Source organism: Oncorhynchus kisutch, linkage group LG22 (assembly GCF_002021735.2).
Source record: "Oncorhynchus kisutch isolate 150728-3 linkage group LG22, Okis_V2, whole genome shotgun sequence".
NCBI classification, from domain to species: Eukaryota; Metazoa; Chordata; class Actinopteri; order Salmoniformes; family Salmonidae; genus Oncorhynchus; species Oncorhynchus kisutch.
Window position 1 is genome coordinate 31,078,448 of NC_034195.2, and position 15,709 is coordinate 31,094,156.

The 15,709-nt window shown below is 40.9% G+C and overlaps 1 protein-coding gene across 6 annotated transcripts in view; it reads left to right on the top strand.

The window, feature by feature from the left end:
* c2cd5 (C2 calcium dependent domain containing 5) overlaps window positions 1–15,435 on the top strand; it is a 65,270-nt gene extending 49,835 nt beyond the window's left edge. For 2 of the 6 annotated variants that reach the window (XM_031801225.1, XM_031801227.1), the window contains 14 exons: window positions 167–353; window positions 465–629; window positions 1,306–1,443; window positions 1,832–1,895; window positions 1,984–2,045; window positions 4,943–5,041; window positions 5,161–5,250; window positions 8,068–8,140; window positions 8,295–8,387; window positions 9,587–9,625; window positions 9,931–10,032; window positions 12,098–12,294; window positions 12,482–12,628; window positions 14,019–15,435. In XM_031801225.1, coding sequence (XP_031657085.1) covers window positions 167–353; window positions 465–629; window positions 1,306–1,443; window positions 1,832–1,895; window positions 1,984–2,045; window positions 4,943–5,041; window positions 5,161–5,250; window positions 8,068–8,140; window positions 8,295–8,387; window positions 9,587–9,625; window positions 9,931–10,032; window positions 12,098–12,294; window positions 12,482–12,628; window positions 14,019–14,144 — 1,582 coding nt within the window. In that variant the 3' untranslated portion in view covers window positions 14,145–15,435. The remainder of the gene's footprint in view (window positions 1–166; window positions 354–464; window positions 630–1,305; window positions 1,444–1,831; window positions 1,896–1,983; window positions 2,046–4,942; window positions 5,042–5,160; window positions 5,251–8,067; window positions 8,141–8,294; window positions 8,388–9,586; window positions 9,626–9,930; window positions 10,033–12,097; window positions 12,295–12,481; window positions 12,629–14,018) is intronic. The other 4 variants (XM_031801226.1, XM_020456948.2, XM_031801228.1 and 1 more) reach the window with 2 other exon arrangements.
* Window positions 15,436–15,709: the final 274 nt, after the last annotated feature.

A 15,709-nucleotide genomic window follows, 5' to 3' on the forward strand; every position in this document is an offset into this window, starting at 1 on the left:
ACCACTACAAACATATATCCTGTCTTTGTGTTGTTCCTCTAAACTGTTTCCTATGAAGAAGGTGGCCCAGGGAGGTGTGTGTGTAATGTTGTTATATTGTAGGTTGTGTCGTACCAAGAAGGTGGCCCAGGGAGGTGTGTGTGTGTAATGTTGTGTTATATTGTAGGTTGTGTCGTACCAAGAAGAAGGCTCAAGGGGAGGTGAATGCCACAGCCATCTCTAACCTCCTCCCCTTCATGGAGTATGAGCTACACACCCAGTTGATGAACAAACTGAAGCTGCGCTGCATGAACGCTCTGTTTGGGCTCCGCATTCAGATCAGTGTGGGAGAAAACATGCTCCTAGGACTAGCTGTAAGTCCTGTGTTTGAGCATCTGTGTGACCCTCTCCTCATGTCTGTTACAAGGTGTGTATCTGACGTGTGTGTGTGTCTGTCTCTCTCTGACGTGTGTGTGTGTGTCCAGTCTGCAACGGGTGTGTACCTGTCAGCTCTTCCAGCTCCAGGTGGTATCCAGATAGCTGGTAAGACCCCCAGTGACCTGAGCTACGACCAACACATTTCAACCATGCAGAAGCGCATCAACGACACCATCGTCATGAATAAGGAGCTCTACAACATACACCCCCCGGTGAGAGAGAGACAAACACACACACACACACAAGTCTGTGTGGAACATCATAGTTAATTCCTCTCTGTGTCTTTCACTGGTTATTAAGAAGTTATTTACGTTGGACCCTGAGGCGTTCACCGACCTGAATACAGTACTAGCATGCCCAATTAGAGTGATGCATGGCACATTAGCCTCTCTATTAATCTCAGCTTTATATGAGTACCTCACCCTCTAAAATCACAGCTCTATCTCAGTACACCCACTCTAGAATCACAATATATGAGGTGTCCTACAATTACAGCTGTATGAGTATCACAGCTTGACAGTAAATGTGTACACTCTAAAATCACAGCTCTGTCTAAGTACAGTCTAGAATCACAGCTCTAGGATAGTCTGGAATCACAGCTTAATGATAGTTGAGAATCACAGCTTTGTCTATGTGAGTACACTCTCACACACATTAAAATGTGTGTGTGATTATCACTAATGTAGAAACGTACTCTGATGATTGCACAATATTGGGTGTGGGTAGAATTGGGTGTGATTAGGAATGACCTAATCATTCTACTTAGTGTGAGGTTTGAACTGATGGTGTTTCTATGGTGACTAACTCAGCGGCTCACAACCCAGACAGAGATGGTCAGACACACACACAAACACACATATTGTTGAGTTGTTGCTATTGTTGTTGTAGGAGTGTATAGAGGAGGTGGTGGGGTCTCCTATCCCTGACAGACAGCGGTCCAGACTGTTCAGGTCTACCTCTGAGAGTTCAGATGAGCTGTCAGAACTAGACCTGTCCCACGGCAAGAAGGACGCCTTCGTACTGGAGGTATGGTTGGCTGTGTGTACTGTACTGTAGGGTGTGTGTACCGTAGGGGGGTGTGTTATGTTGGATGTGTAATTGTAGTGTGTGGGCATATGATCTGTAAAGGATCTGAAAAAACAAATAAAGCAACACCTCACGGCACAACACATCACCCCCATGTGACCTTCTTGTTGTGTGTATGTACTGACATGTATATGTAACTGATAGATGCGCACACACACTACATGTTCATGTTTTTAAATGTATAGAAATTGTAGTCTTTTGTCAAAATGTATTTTTGGTTATGTGTTGGACCCCAGTAAGACTAGCTGTACCATTGGTGTCGGCTAATGGAGATCCTAATAAATCACATCAAATCTGTGTGTTAATGCTTTTCTTCTCATGTCTTTAGATTGATGACACTGATGCAGTAGAGGACATCCAATCCCTTCTCACTGATGCCCCCATGCCTGCAGGTACACACACACTGTTCTACAAGAAATGTTCTATTCTATTCAGCTCTGCTCTTTTACGATGTCCGTCCATCTACCTGTCTCTCTCCAGGGTTTTACAGCTGTAACACAGAGGTCATGCCTGGGATTTACAACTGGACTTCAGGGCTACAGGTCAGACTCACACACTGAAACACTGCTACTACTACCCCTACTACTGTACTTCTGCTACTACTGCGCCTCACAATTGGCCCAGCATCGTCCTGGTTTGGCCCTGGTAGGCCGTCATTATAAATAAGAATTTGTTCTTGAATTACTTGCCTAGTTAAATAAAGGTTCAATTTGAAATATATATTTTTTACTTGTACTACTACATCTACTGTACTACTACTACTGTTCTACTACTACCACTGTACTACTACTACTGCTACTAATGTACTACTGCTACTACTGTACTACTACTACTATTACTACTGTACTACTGCTACTACTGTACTACTACTACTGTACCACTACTACTGTACTACTACTGTATTACTTGTACTACTACTACTGTTCTACTTTTACTACTGTGCTACTTCTACTACTGCTCTACTACTACTGCTGTACTACTTCTACTACTACTACTACTGTACTACTTCTACTAGTACTGTTCTACTACTACTATTACTGTACTACTACTTCTACTACTACTACTGTACTACTACTTCTACTACTACTACTACTGTACTACTACTACTGTTCTACTTTTACTACTGTGCTACTTTTACTACTGTGTTACTTTAACTACTGTGCTACTTCTAATACTACTACTGTTCTACTACTGCTGCTATACTACTACTGTTCTACTACTACTACTGTATTACTGTTCTACTACTACTGTACTACTACTACTACTGTATTACTACTACTGTACTACTACTACTGTTCTACTACTACTGTACTACTACTACTACTGTTATCCGACTACTGTACTACTGCTGTTCTACTTCTACTACTGTACTACTTCTACTACTGTACTGCTGTTCTACTACTACTGCTGTGCTACTTTTGCTACTACTACTGTTCTACTACTACTACTGTACTACTTATACTGCTACTGTTCTACTACTACTACTACTGTTCTACTACTGTTACTACTGTACTACTACTAATATTACTGTTCTCTACTACTACTGTACTAGTTCTACTGCTACTACTACTATTATAATACTACTACTACTGTACTACTTATACTACTGTTCTACTATTATAATACTACTACTACTGTACTACTTATACTACTGTTCTACTTTTACTACTGTACTACTTATACTACTGTTCTACTTTTACTACTGTGCTACTTCTACTGCTCTACTACTACTACTGTACTACTACTACTACTGTGCTACTTTTACTACTGTGCTACTTCTAATACTACTACTGTTCTACTAGTAATACTGTACTACTACTACTACTGTACTACTTCTACTACTGTACTACTTCTGTTCTGCTACTGTTCTTCTACTACTACTACTACTGTACTACTACTGTTCTAACTACTACTACTGTACTACTTCTACTGTTCTACTTCTACTACTGTGCAACTTTTACTACTACTACTACTACTACTGTTATACTACTGTACTACTACTACTACTGTTCTACTACTACTGTACTACTAATACTACGGTACTACTACTACTATGCTACTTCTAACTACTACAACAGTTGTACTTCTACTACTGTACTACTACTACTAGTACTACTCCTTCTACTATTGTACTACTTCTACTACTGTACAACTTTTACTACTACTTTTCTACTACTGTTCTACTACTACTGCTGTGCTACTTTTGCTACTACTACTGTTCTACTACTACTACTACTGTACTACTTATACTGCTACTGTTCTACTACTACTACTACTACTGTTCTACTTTTACTACTGTGCTACTTCTAATACTACTACTGTTCTACTACTACTGTATTACTGTTCTACTACTACTACTGTACTACTACTGTATTACTACTATTGTACTACTACTACTGTTCTACTACTACTGTACTACTACTACTACTGTTATCCGACTACTGTACTACTGCTGTTCTACTTCTACTACTGTACTACTTCTACTACTGTACTGCTGTTCTACTACTACTGCTGTGCTACTTTTGCTACTACTACTGTTCTACTACTACTACTACTGTACTACTTATACTGCTACTGTTCTACTACTACTACTACTACTACTACTGTACTACTTATACTACTGTTCTACTATTATAATACTACTACTACTACTGTACTACTTATACTACTGTTCTACTTTTACTACTGTGCTACTTCTACTGCTCTACTACTACTACTGTACTACTACTACTACTGTGCTACTTTTACTACTGTGCTACTTCTAATACTACTACTGTTCTACTAGTAATACTGTACTACTACTACTACTGTACTACTTCTACTACTGTACTACTTCTGTTCTGCTACTGTTCTTCTACTACTACTACTACTGTACTACTACTGTTCTAACTACTACTACTGTACTACTTCTACTGTTCTACTTCTACTACTGTGCAACTTTTACTACTACTACTACTGTTATACTACTGTACTACTACTACTACTGTTCTACTACTACTGTACTACTAATACTACGGTACTACTACTACTATGCTACTTCTAACTACTACAACAGTTGTACTTCTACTACTGTACTACTACTACTAGTACTACTCCTTCTACTATTGTACTACTTCTACTACTGTACAACTTTTACTACTACTTTTCTACTACTTCTACTAATACTACTACTACTACTGTTCTACTACTGTACAACTTTTACTACTACTGTTCTACTACTAATGTACTACTACTACTGTACTACCTCTACTAATACTATTCTACTACTACACAACTTCTACTACTACTGCACTACTACTACTGTATTACTACTAAGGCTGTACGAGTGTACTACTGCTACTTGGCAATTACTACTACTGTTCTACAGGTTATTGAGAGATTATAATATGTTTATATTTCGTTCTTTGCCAATACCCCCCCCCCCCCCCCCCCCCCCTAGATGTTTACATCTGTCAGGGTCTACAGACTCAATAATGCCAATCTGACCAACCAGGGCCTCAACAAGATCTTCACTGACCTCTGTGAGAATTTACTCAAGGTAAGACCACACACGCACAATGGGGATACGCTGGTCAAGCTCAAGCATTGGTGTTCCTCTTACTTCATCTTTAACTTCTGTATTAAATTGAAATGTCTGCTTTTTATTTGTCTGTGTAGAGTCTATACTTTAAGTTACGTTCCATGATCCCCTGCTGTCTATGCCATCTCAACTTCACTGTAGCCGTACCAGAGGAAGAACTCATACAGGTGAGAAGACACACACCTAAGAACACCTCTCCTATTTTGTCCATCTTTCCTAGAAACATTTTGGTCAGTATTAGGGAATAGGAATTGCCAGGGACCTCAAGATATGATATTATAAAGATACTAAGGTGCTGATACGATATGTATTGCGATTCTCACGATCCTATATGTATTGCGTTTCGATAAAGGTGTTTTATTGATTTGATGTTCCAACATATTGTTCACTATGTATCTGCTGCAGAGAGACGAGAGAGCAGGAGAAAATTTGTTTTGTTCACTCAGGGAAATAAGTGCTGAAAACATGTTGGCTCACTATTTAAAAAGAAGATTGAGAATAAGCTATATTCCTCAAACTCATCGCTGGGCCTCGAAGCCAGTTTCACTGCATTTTTTTATTGTTCCCCTCTAATCCGGGACTGATTTCAATCTGGGACACCAGGTGGGTGCAATTATCAGGTAGAACAGAAAACCAGCAGGCTCCAGACCTTGTAGGGTAAGAGTTGAATAACCCTGGGTTTAGGGCTGGGCGATATGTTTGTGTGCCATATTCCAAATACCTGTATCGCAAGAATCAAGGTTTTGTTATTCTCCGTTTTTTTTTTTGCATTTATGTCCGCTTGTTCTCATGTTGTATTTTTGTTTTTTTCTCATTCACTCCTCTTGTGTTGTGTGCACCTTCCCATTTACATTAGAGGTCTGTATATAATGATGAAATGCATGTCTCCGCCCTAACAAGACAGGAAGGCAGGCGACAAGCTTTGGTTCAAAGATAGCCTCTAGAAAATGCATTGCCCTAATTTTGGACAATATTTTAGCGAGAGTGAAACCTTTCACCACAGATAGAACAATGAGACCGATATTTCACTGGATGTATAAATATGAAGCATCTGCCCGGCATTTCCACTAGTGAGAGGAAGCCCAGTGGCCAGCAGTGAAAGGAGATGGATTTTGGTCGACATTCTGCAAATTTTCTCATCGATTAAACATTTGTTCTCAATACAATTTTCTGTTCTAAAACTAGAATCTGTTTTGAACAGAGGGGACTAAGTAGAGTAGACTTTACCCTTTGTTACAGTTTTAAACAATCGCGTCGTTTAGAAGGAGTGCAAAGGCGAATTGAGTTATTACACACACTCGCTTCACAGAGTAGGCTTCCCTTACGGAAATATGCAGATGATGCTAGAACAGGCAAATAGGATCTCGCTAGCTCGTGCTTGGTCTGCCCACCTCCTTGCTTGTTCTGCCCACTATTACTCATTTGTTCTCATTGGAAACGAAAGACTGTGGTCTATCTTGGTTTAGTTATAAAAATCATAGCTTTCAACTTCGCCTCTTCCACTATGGTTTACACACACACCAAGCCCCTCCCCCTGCCTCCATTCGCCAACAAAGTTGAGATCACATCTTCCTCTGACGAGCAGTTTCAACTCGCTATTTGAGATTTGGTCCAACAGAATCAGTCACATGGACACCAAAAAAACAAAGTGAGACATTATTTTACTGTAATAGAGGAGAAGTTAAATTTTCTACCAAGACCAATTTATGTCTCAACTACCCAAATTGCGTGCAGAGCAGACAATACTAAAACGAGAGTATCAATGAACATTGATTCTGGAAAATGAATTCTGTTAGTCGCGAGCGGCATTGTGGTACCACATACCGCTAGCAGCATTTTAGCCAAAGACTGTTAACTAGTCTGTGTTTTATAAATGTGCAATAAACATAAGGAATTGGCAACTTGTTTCCATTCTGAGAAATAAGGTAGGCCGCTTGATTTCAACATGTGGACAGGCTAACATGCTTTTCAAAGAGTTGGAGACAGACCGAATGGTGTGTTCATAACAATTCGACTGTTCAACCTTGTTAGCTAGCAAATAAATCCCAAGTTGGCTAAACTTGAAATATAAAGATTCGCTGACTAATCACTAACACGTGGGCTTGAGAGATTGTTGATGAGACCTGTGTTTAAAAAATGGTGGAGTCTAATGGCTGCTACAAGATGTTAGTCATTATTAGTGAATGTGCATTATGCATGGTTCTAGTTAAATTTGTAACAAAAAAGGGCATTTTCATAGACTTGAAAGCCAGATCAGTGATTATTGCAAAAAAGCAGTTTAAACTATTTTGATAACATTCTTAAATTATTAGTGGGTCTTATGGTTGTGGAAGGCTTATATTTAGCCTAGGTATAACTTCACAAGCCCTGAATTCATTAGATTATTGCTGACTATTTGAAATGCACTATTTGAAGTGTATTTTACCTTTAATTGTACAACAACATGTATTAAGTTAAAAAAAATATATAAAAAAACATTTGAAAAAATCTAGAAACCCCTATATGTTTCAATTTCTTTTTAGGCCATATCGCTCAGCCTTACCTGGGCTATAGGATGGGTTTTAGTGCTTGTACAGCTGACTAGCGCTAGCTAAAGCTACCTTTTTAAGAAGTCGATACTTTGAGTCAAATATCTATATAATATCCAAAAATAATACTGCGATATGAAACTGTATACATTTTTCCCCCTATCACTTTACCTGATATTTGTGTCAATTAAATGATAGCGACAAGGTAATGATAGTTTCATTCTCTCTCATTTTCTCACATACCCTCTCCCTCTGTCCTCTCCCGTTTCCCCTCTCCCTCTGTCCTCTCCCGTTTCCCCTCTCCCTCTGTCCTCTCCCGTTTCCCCTCTCCCTGTCCTCTCCCGTTTCCCCTCTCCCTGTCCTCTACCGTTTCCTCTCCCCCTGTCCTCTCCCGTTTCCTCTCCCCCTGTCCTCTCCCGTTTCCTCTCCCCCTGTCCTCTCCCGTTTCCTCTCCAGGTGGCGGTGACAGCTGTAGCCATGAGTTTTGACAAGGAGACTCAGCTGGCAGCAGACAAGGCTCTTAACGAGGGTTAGTATTCTCAAAGGCTGTAGGTCAGGGGTTAGAGAGAAGGGTCTGGTGTTTTGGAGAGCTGAAGGAGACGAGACACTTGAGATTTGAGTTAGTGCACTTGGGTGGGTTGAGGAGTGAAAGAGATTAAGCTCTGTGTGTTTTTGTTTTCCAGGGAGTGGTGAGAATGAAGAGCAGCTACAGTTTTCTATGGAGCTGTGTGGAGAGTCAACGTCCTCCAACAACCAGCCTACAGCCAAAGCTTCAGGTACACCAATCCTTATCTCTTATAATCCTGGATCACTAACAACTGCCTAACCTTTAACCTCCAATAGAGCCATCCCTCAGCAGTGTTAGAGGAATTCTAAATTCCTATATGTTTTGTAGCCAAAACCAAATTCGTACTTTCTCTATTTCATTAATGAGTTGTAAATTCATTAATTATGCATGAAATAGATTGAGACCAGTCTTAAGTCAGGTAATAGCGTTTAATTCAAGAGAGTACTGGGTACATACACATTTTACCACAGGTTATAAACTGAAAATGACGTCAGCGTTTCCTAAATGTTCTATCTCTTCATAACACCGGTAGAGAGGCCCTATAGTTCTCGGGCCTTCCCTCCTCTCCTAAAGCCAAGGTCAGTCACTGTAAATCAGCATTCTAGACAGTCTGGAGATAGTCCGTCCCTGCCATCTGGAGATAGTTCATTCATTTGTACAAGGAACAGACCGTCATTGTTACTAAACTCCTGACTATATTATATACAATTGGGAATGGGAGCAAGAGAGAAAATTCATATATGTACAGTACATCATAGCATTTGGACTAGTCAGTTCTGATTGGAATGTATACATAATTAGTCATTTCAACCATCATTTCCTCCAACAAGCAGACAAAACATCAGAAATCCTCTAAGCGCCTGGAACGTCTCACTCCTTGAAGCTCCCTTAACCATAGTGTTCTACTCTCTGTCCTCTATTTCAATATGTTCTGTAGTAGTTGTGTTAAACATGACTTTACCGCCTGTGACTGTATGACCAGGTAAATAATGTAACTGTATAACCAGGTACATCCTCTCTCAGGTGTTTTAGACCTGCAGCCATGTCTGTGTGTGTGTGTGTGTGTGTGTGTGTGTGTGTGTGTGTGTGTGTGTGTGTGTGTGTGTGTGTAGAGCTATGTTGAGTAGCACTGTGATGACTATAAAAAAAAACAATCCTGCTCGTCACTGATCTGGAGAGAGAGCTGGGGTTAAACCAAAATGGCCGCCCTCCACATCAGCCAGGACTAGGAGCTAGACCTAGGAGATAGAATTTAGGACTAGGGAACAAGATGTGGATATAGGACCAGGTATAAGGAAGTGTCTGTAAGGTATTGAGATACAGTGTGTTGTATCTTGCTGAGGCCTGAAGAGTCAACATCTGTGGTTGTGTGTGTGGCAGTGCATCATGGTGTGTGTGTGTCGACAGGTCTTCCAGAGAGTGCCATGACCCACTCCTCATCTCGAGGTAAGCTCCCCCACCCACCCCCCCCTTGCTGCCATGGCTACCACGGCCCTTTTTTAAGTTCTCATCCTTTTGTTCTCCTGCTCCGCCCCAACCTCCTCCTTTTATTTTCTCTATATGCTTTCTCTTTATGTGTCTATATTATGTTCTATGTCATGGGTGTATGCGGTTTTCGGTACGTGTGTGGTGTGTGTATGCACGGCCATGTATGCGGTGTGGATGTTGTGTGTGTGTGTGTGTGTGCGAGCTTGTGCACATGTGTGTGTATGTTTCTCCAGTTTCCTCGGTTGATTACGGTTCCTTTGCAGACAGATGCAGCACCTGGCTAGAGCTGCTTAGGCTGAAAGCTCACACCATAAGACGAGGATCAGTTAAGACAAGTAGGAGGACACAGTCGCTAGCAAACTCTGGTACACACACACACACAAACATACACATCCCTCCCCAATTGCCGCTGGGGGGCGGAGCGTCACAGATCATGCACCAGCTGATTAACTAGAGTGTGAAAGTTGAAGCCCCGCCCCTCAGAGGAATGACCAACCAGCATATAACCTCTGACCTTGTCGCCATAGTGACAGACATGGAGGAAGTTAACATGAAAGAGGATCTTAAAACACACTAAAAACATATCTCACTAAAGCTGGCGACTTGGGGGAATTGCAGTTTGATGCTACATAAATGAACTTTGTCATAAACTGTGATGATAACTGGGCATAATTAACTGGGATTAAAAAACAGGACACGTCTCAAATCACACCCTATTCCCTTTAATGCACTACTTTGGACCAGAGCCATATGGCAGATCCCTGTGTAATGCTCTAACTCGGGAGTGGGGAGGGATTTGAGATGCAGACTTAATGTTATTCAAATTGGCTCTGAAGGTTCCAGGTCGGATTGAAGCATCATTCACTATGTTACGAGTTGGAACATCTTTCACACTCTGGCTTGATTGAATCATTCTGCTTAGCAGACTGCCTAATTTGTTTCTGTTTTGTATCGATCATACACACACACACACACACACACACACACACACACACACACACACACACACACACACACACACACACACACACACAAACACAAACACGCTAATTTAAATAAGGCCACATAGGGACTCTAACACACACACACAAACAGGTAAATGCATGCACACACACACAAGGCCTGGCCAGTCTGTCTGTCTGTATGTATGTACGTCTGTCTTGTCTGTTTGCAGAGGCTGTATGGTTGTTTGCCTGTCTGTCACTGAATGGTGCATGGCAGCTCACGCTTTCATCACTGTGATTATACTGTCATCATGCTACACTGCTGCGCATTCTCTCACACACACAAACAAACAAACAAACTCACAGCTTATAGTGAGTGGTTCATTTGGGAGGTGTGGGGTTTCTAGTTTGTGGGCGAGCCTAAACGATGTATAATGACAAAGACACCTATCACAGAATACTACAGGTCGCGGTGGGACCTAAACGTCTTTTGATAGAATGACTGTAAGGTAAGTTATGGCAACTTTTTAAATGGACACTTTACTCAAATGAATCAAATATATAATTTCCCCCTCCAGAAATGAGCCCAATAACATTTTTCTCCATATCGTCAGGCTGTAGCCCAACTGATGCAGTATAGTGGCAATAAATAGAAAGGCTGAAGCATAGGGTTTCCCATCTGTATTTACCCCATTGGGCTGATCATTAGCTAGACCAAACTCTAAAAATTATCTTGTTGCAAGTTAGCAACATATTGATGGTTTGAAAGTCCCTGGATTTGTGCCACTGGCACTCATCAAAGGACCATGTACAGTGAATATAATGTAGGCCTACCAGTTACACCTGACCCATGCTACATTTAGCCCTGGTCTCCCCATGCATTCAACACTATTGGCTAGTGCTAGATGTGCATAAACATAGCTGCTTAAAATGGTGCAGTTCACACATTTTTAGGAGTTCAGAAATGAGCATAGTAAAAGATCCTCCTCTTCAAAACTGCTTTCAAATGTGTGTTTTCCCACCACTGCATTAAGAACGCTGTACAATGACTGGGCATACATGTTTCTCTTCCTGTGCAGAAATTTGAATGCTCCTAACTCTTGAGAGAAATTTTATTTTCTCATATAGAATGTGACAAGCTGACCAATTTAATAAATAAACTATTCTACTATGGGGTTGTCTGATTTTGCTGTTGGCTGAGGAAAAATAAATGGACAAAAGAAATTCATTAGATATCCCTAATTCAAAATGTGCTTTTCCAAAGTTACCAGCTCTCATTTGGATCTGGCCTAGATTTAACCCGTTTGTAGTTTTCATTCAAACTCCACACACACACTCTATATCCATTTCCTCCAGCTCATAGCTCATCATATCTGCTATTCTTTGTAGCACCATCTAAAGGCTGAGTCTGGTATCTCCATCCCTCCCTCCCTCTTTTTCTCACTCGCTCCCTTTCTCTCCCCCATTCTCTCTCCCCCTCCTCCAGTCTCGTCCTCAGAGCGCTGCAGTCCTCTCCCAGAGGTGCGGTCCCGGTCCCTACGCTCCACCAGGTCGTTGCCATGCGGTGCCCCTGTTACCGTGGTGAAGATGACTCCTCTGTCCTTTCTCCCCATGACGCGTATTGTCAAATACTTGGGAATCATCAACATGTTCTTCATTAGAGAGACCACGTCACTACGAGAGGTACACGCACACACACATTTGTGTAATAGATTCCTGCAGGTGTCATCAGAGATGAGTAGGAAATGATTACATGTCTTTCTGTGGTGTGCGTAGTCTGTTCCTCTGCTAGCTCATTGCAATGATTTCGCAAAGATGAACATATTTACCTGTGTGTGTGTGTGTGTGTGTGTGTGTGTGTGTGTGTTAGGAGGGAGGTGTAAGTGGGTTCCTGCATTCCTTCATAGCGGAGGTGTTTGCCATGGTCCGTGCCCATGTAGCAGCTCTGGGGGGCAACGCCGTAGTGTCATACAGCATGAAGGAGTGTGTCTTCATGGAAAACCCCAACAAGAACCAGGTACACACACACACTGTTAATTTGCTCTGTTAATTAAAGAACTGGAGGCCTATAGTATTGTTCTGTTTGAACTACAATATTTTCTCAAAGAACCACCAGGTTAACCCCTTACACTCGTGGAACTTGACCTATGTGGTTTGGGCCAAATTGAAATGAACTATAATAAGCATAGGTATGACCATGGTAGCAATTCGAAGATAACACATTGAAGGTTATGGGTAAATGATCAGACTCCAAACATTACACTTGATTTGATGTGCTTTTTATATTTACTGTACTTTTACACAGCATTTGTCAATAACGAAATCTGAAAATACTCTGGATTTATTCAGTAACAATAAGAATATTAATTGAAATGTTGGAGTAGGTGCAAGATAAGAAAACAAGATTACAAGGGTTTGAGTGAGAGGTTGTCTTGAAGTGGCCACACACCTGTCAACTGTACACAGTTCCTAAGTCATTTCAATGCACTTTTATGACACAAGGAAAGAGTCTTCAACTATAAGGTGCTTTTTTGTAGCTCTTCTAGCTTTGATATTGAGGAACTAGAGCAAGAACACTTGTAGTTTATTGTTTAGAACACAGCACTGCGTCCTCACCATCACACAATGACTTTTGATGTTTAAAAAATGTTCCGTTATAAATTGCAATCTGGGTCAGGTGGGCATCATTTGATATCTTATTCTATTGCCAAGTTATAAAATACGATCTCACAGTGTTAGGCTTTCAAAAGGCACTTCAGACAAACAGATTGTAATTTTAGTGAGCATAGTATGGAGTCATGAGTGCATTCAAGTGCGTGTTCCACGGCAAATTTTCTCCACAATATAACAAACAGGTTCGTTCTGTTCAGGACAACCCAGGGTATAACGCATGTTTTCCTTGTAATTGGATCAAACATAACGATCACAAACGTCGATTCTGTAAATTACATGGGTTTTTAAAAAGGAAATGTGAGGTGCATGGGTGTGTGGTTAGCTTGCATGACATCAGTGGTATTTATTATATTCCTCAACATCTCATCTTTTAGAACACATCATCAACTCCCGATTTACAGCATGTCCCTCACTCAGAGAACAGATGTGCAAAAGTAGCCCAGTTAGCAGGAGGGATTGGGAGCATGTTGTTGCACTTGATGCTCAAGTTTATAACGGCTGTCAGTCAAAACTCATACAGTGCTGTGAAGCAGATAACTGGAGCTCTGACGTCATGTATGTCATGTTACTGTACAGCCACTGTGTTCCAATTTAGGCACTTAATAACAAAATCTGACATTTTCAACCCGTGTACGGGATGACGAGCTGTGAGTGGAAAGGACTACAGACCCTCATGTCTGTCTTCTCTTTCTATCTCGCCCTCTCTCTCTCTCTGTCTCTCTGTCTCTCTCTAGGCTCAGTGTCTGATTAATGTTAGTGGTGATGCTGTCATCTTTGTCAGAGAATCAGACCAGGAGGCCATACCCCCTCTGATTACTAGCGGACAGACCAGCACCACTGGGGCTGATGGGACCACATGACACACACACACACACTTGAGTCTAGCCATCCAAATAATTGTGATTTATGTCTGCCATAAACAGACTAGTTGATGGAGAAATTGTCTCTTAATTGTCCATTAAGGCACTCTACATAAGCCATTTAGAGGCATTATGTAATGTCTGTCTGTCTGATATAATAGACATTCCAATACATGGTGAAGTTTTAGGCAGCTAAAAGACTGATTGCTCTCCATCCAGACTCAGCAGTCACTATCCGGCCATTCTAAAGTGTACAGGGTAGTCATTAGTACACAGCCATGGTAAAGACTACCATACTCAGTACAGCAGGGTTTCCCAATAGGCAGCCCGTGTGCCAAATTCGACCCATGTGTGGTTTTATTTTGCCCACTCAAGATTTTGGAGCAAAAAAAACATGGTTTTATATCATTTTTGTTCTTTGACATAAGACTGTAAAATCACCAGGAAATTAGCTCAAAGTGATTTTAATTTAGGAAATCTGTTTCCAAGTATTCCCACGCATAGCTATAGGCATATGTGATCGTATCCTAATTTAATCAAGGTGTGAAATACTATATCTGTTTGGGATTCTTGCGGTCAATTTGTAGGGTACTAATTATTTATAACTATTTTCTGGACCCCCGACCATCTGCTCAAGGAAAAGTAGGCCCACGACTTAATAATTTGGGACCCCTGCAGTACAGGGTAGCCACTACTGAAGATGGCCATACTAGAGAACTAAATTGAGTTTAATTGTCTGTCACTGTATGACAATGTTTTTGGCAAACATGCACACATACACCCACCCTGTGGACAGCCTCCTGTCACACTCCTGGCTGTCCTGACTGCGGCCTCAACGGTGTCCATACTACTGAACTCTCCTGTTTTTAACAATCATGTAAATGCTGGAAAATAAACTTATTGCGATGACCTCTTTTTGTTCATAGCCTGGGTGCAACGATAACTTTTATTTGTGTAAATGTACTCTAAAATCTGATTTTAGTATTTTTATAAAGTTAAAGTATATTAGTGGTGTCTAATTTTGCATGTCTAATGAAGTCCTTGAAGTTTGATTCATTGTGTAAGAAGTAAGGCTACATGATGCGTTCTACTGTTAATGAATACAACCTGTTTCTCTTTCTCTGTAAGACTTGAATGTAAATACATATCGAGTGTGTTACTTAGTGTCTAGCAGCATGTATCTACTATTGCCATGACTCTGTCAGCTTATTGCCATGACTCTGTCAGCTTGTTGCCTGAGATAAAAAGTGCTGCACAATAAACTGAACTACAGTGAAAAACAGCCTGCCAATGTCTGGTCCGGTCTCTCGGTGCCTATCAATTATCTCCTGTTATAAATGTTTTTTACTGAAAGCATTTTGATGTCAAAGCAGATAAGATTGCTTTGAAACTGATTAATTTGTACATGAGGAGGAAATATCAAGTTACACAGAGGTGCGTTCAGATCGCTTAAACGTTTGTAAACGTTGCGAAACGGTGTGTACTGGACGACAAGTTTCCCCAAAACGTATTGAACATACTTTGATGTACGTTTGGTAGGTGTAGCTTGAAGTGGCCATGCTGAC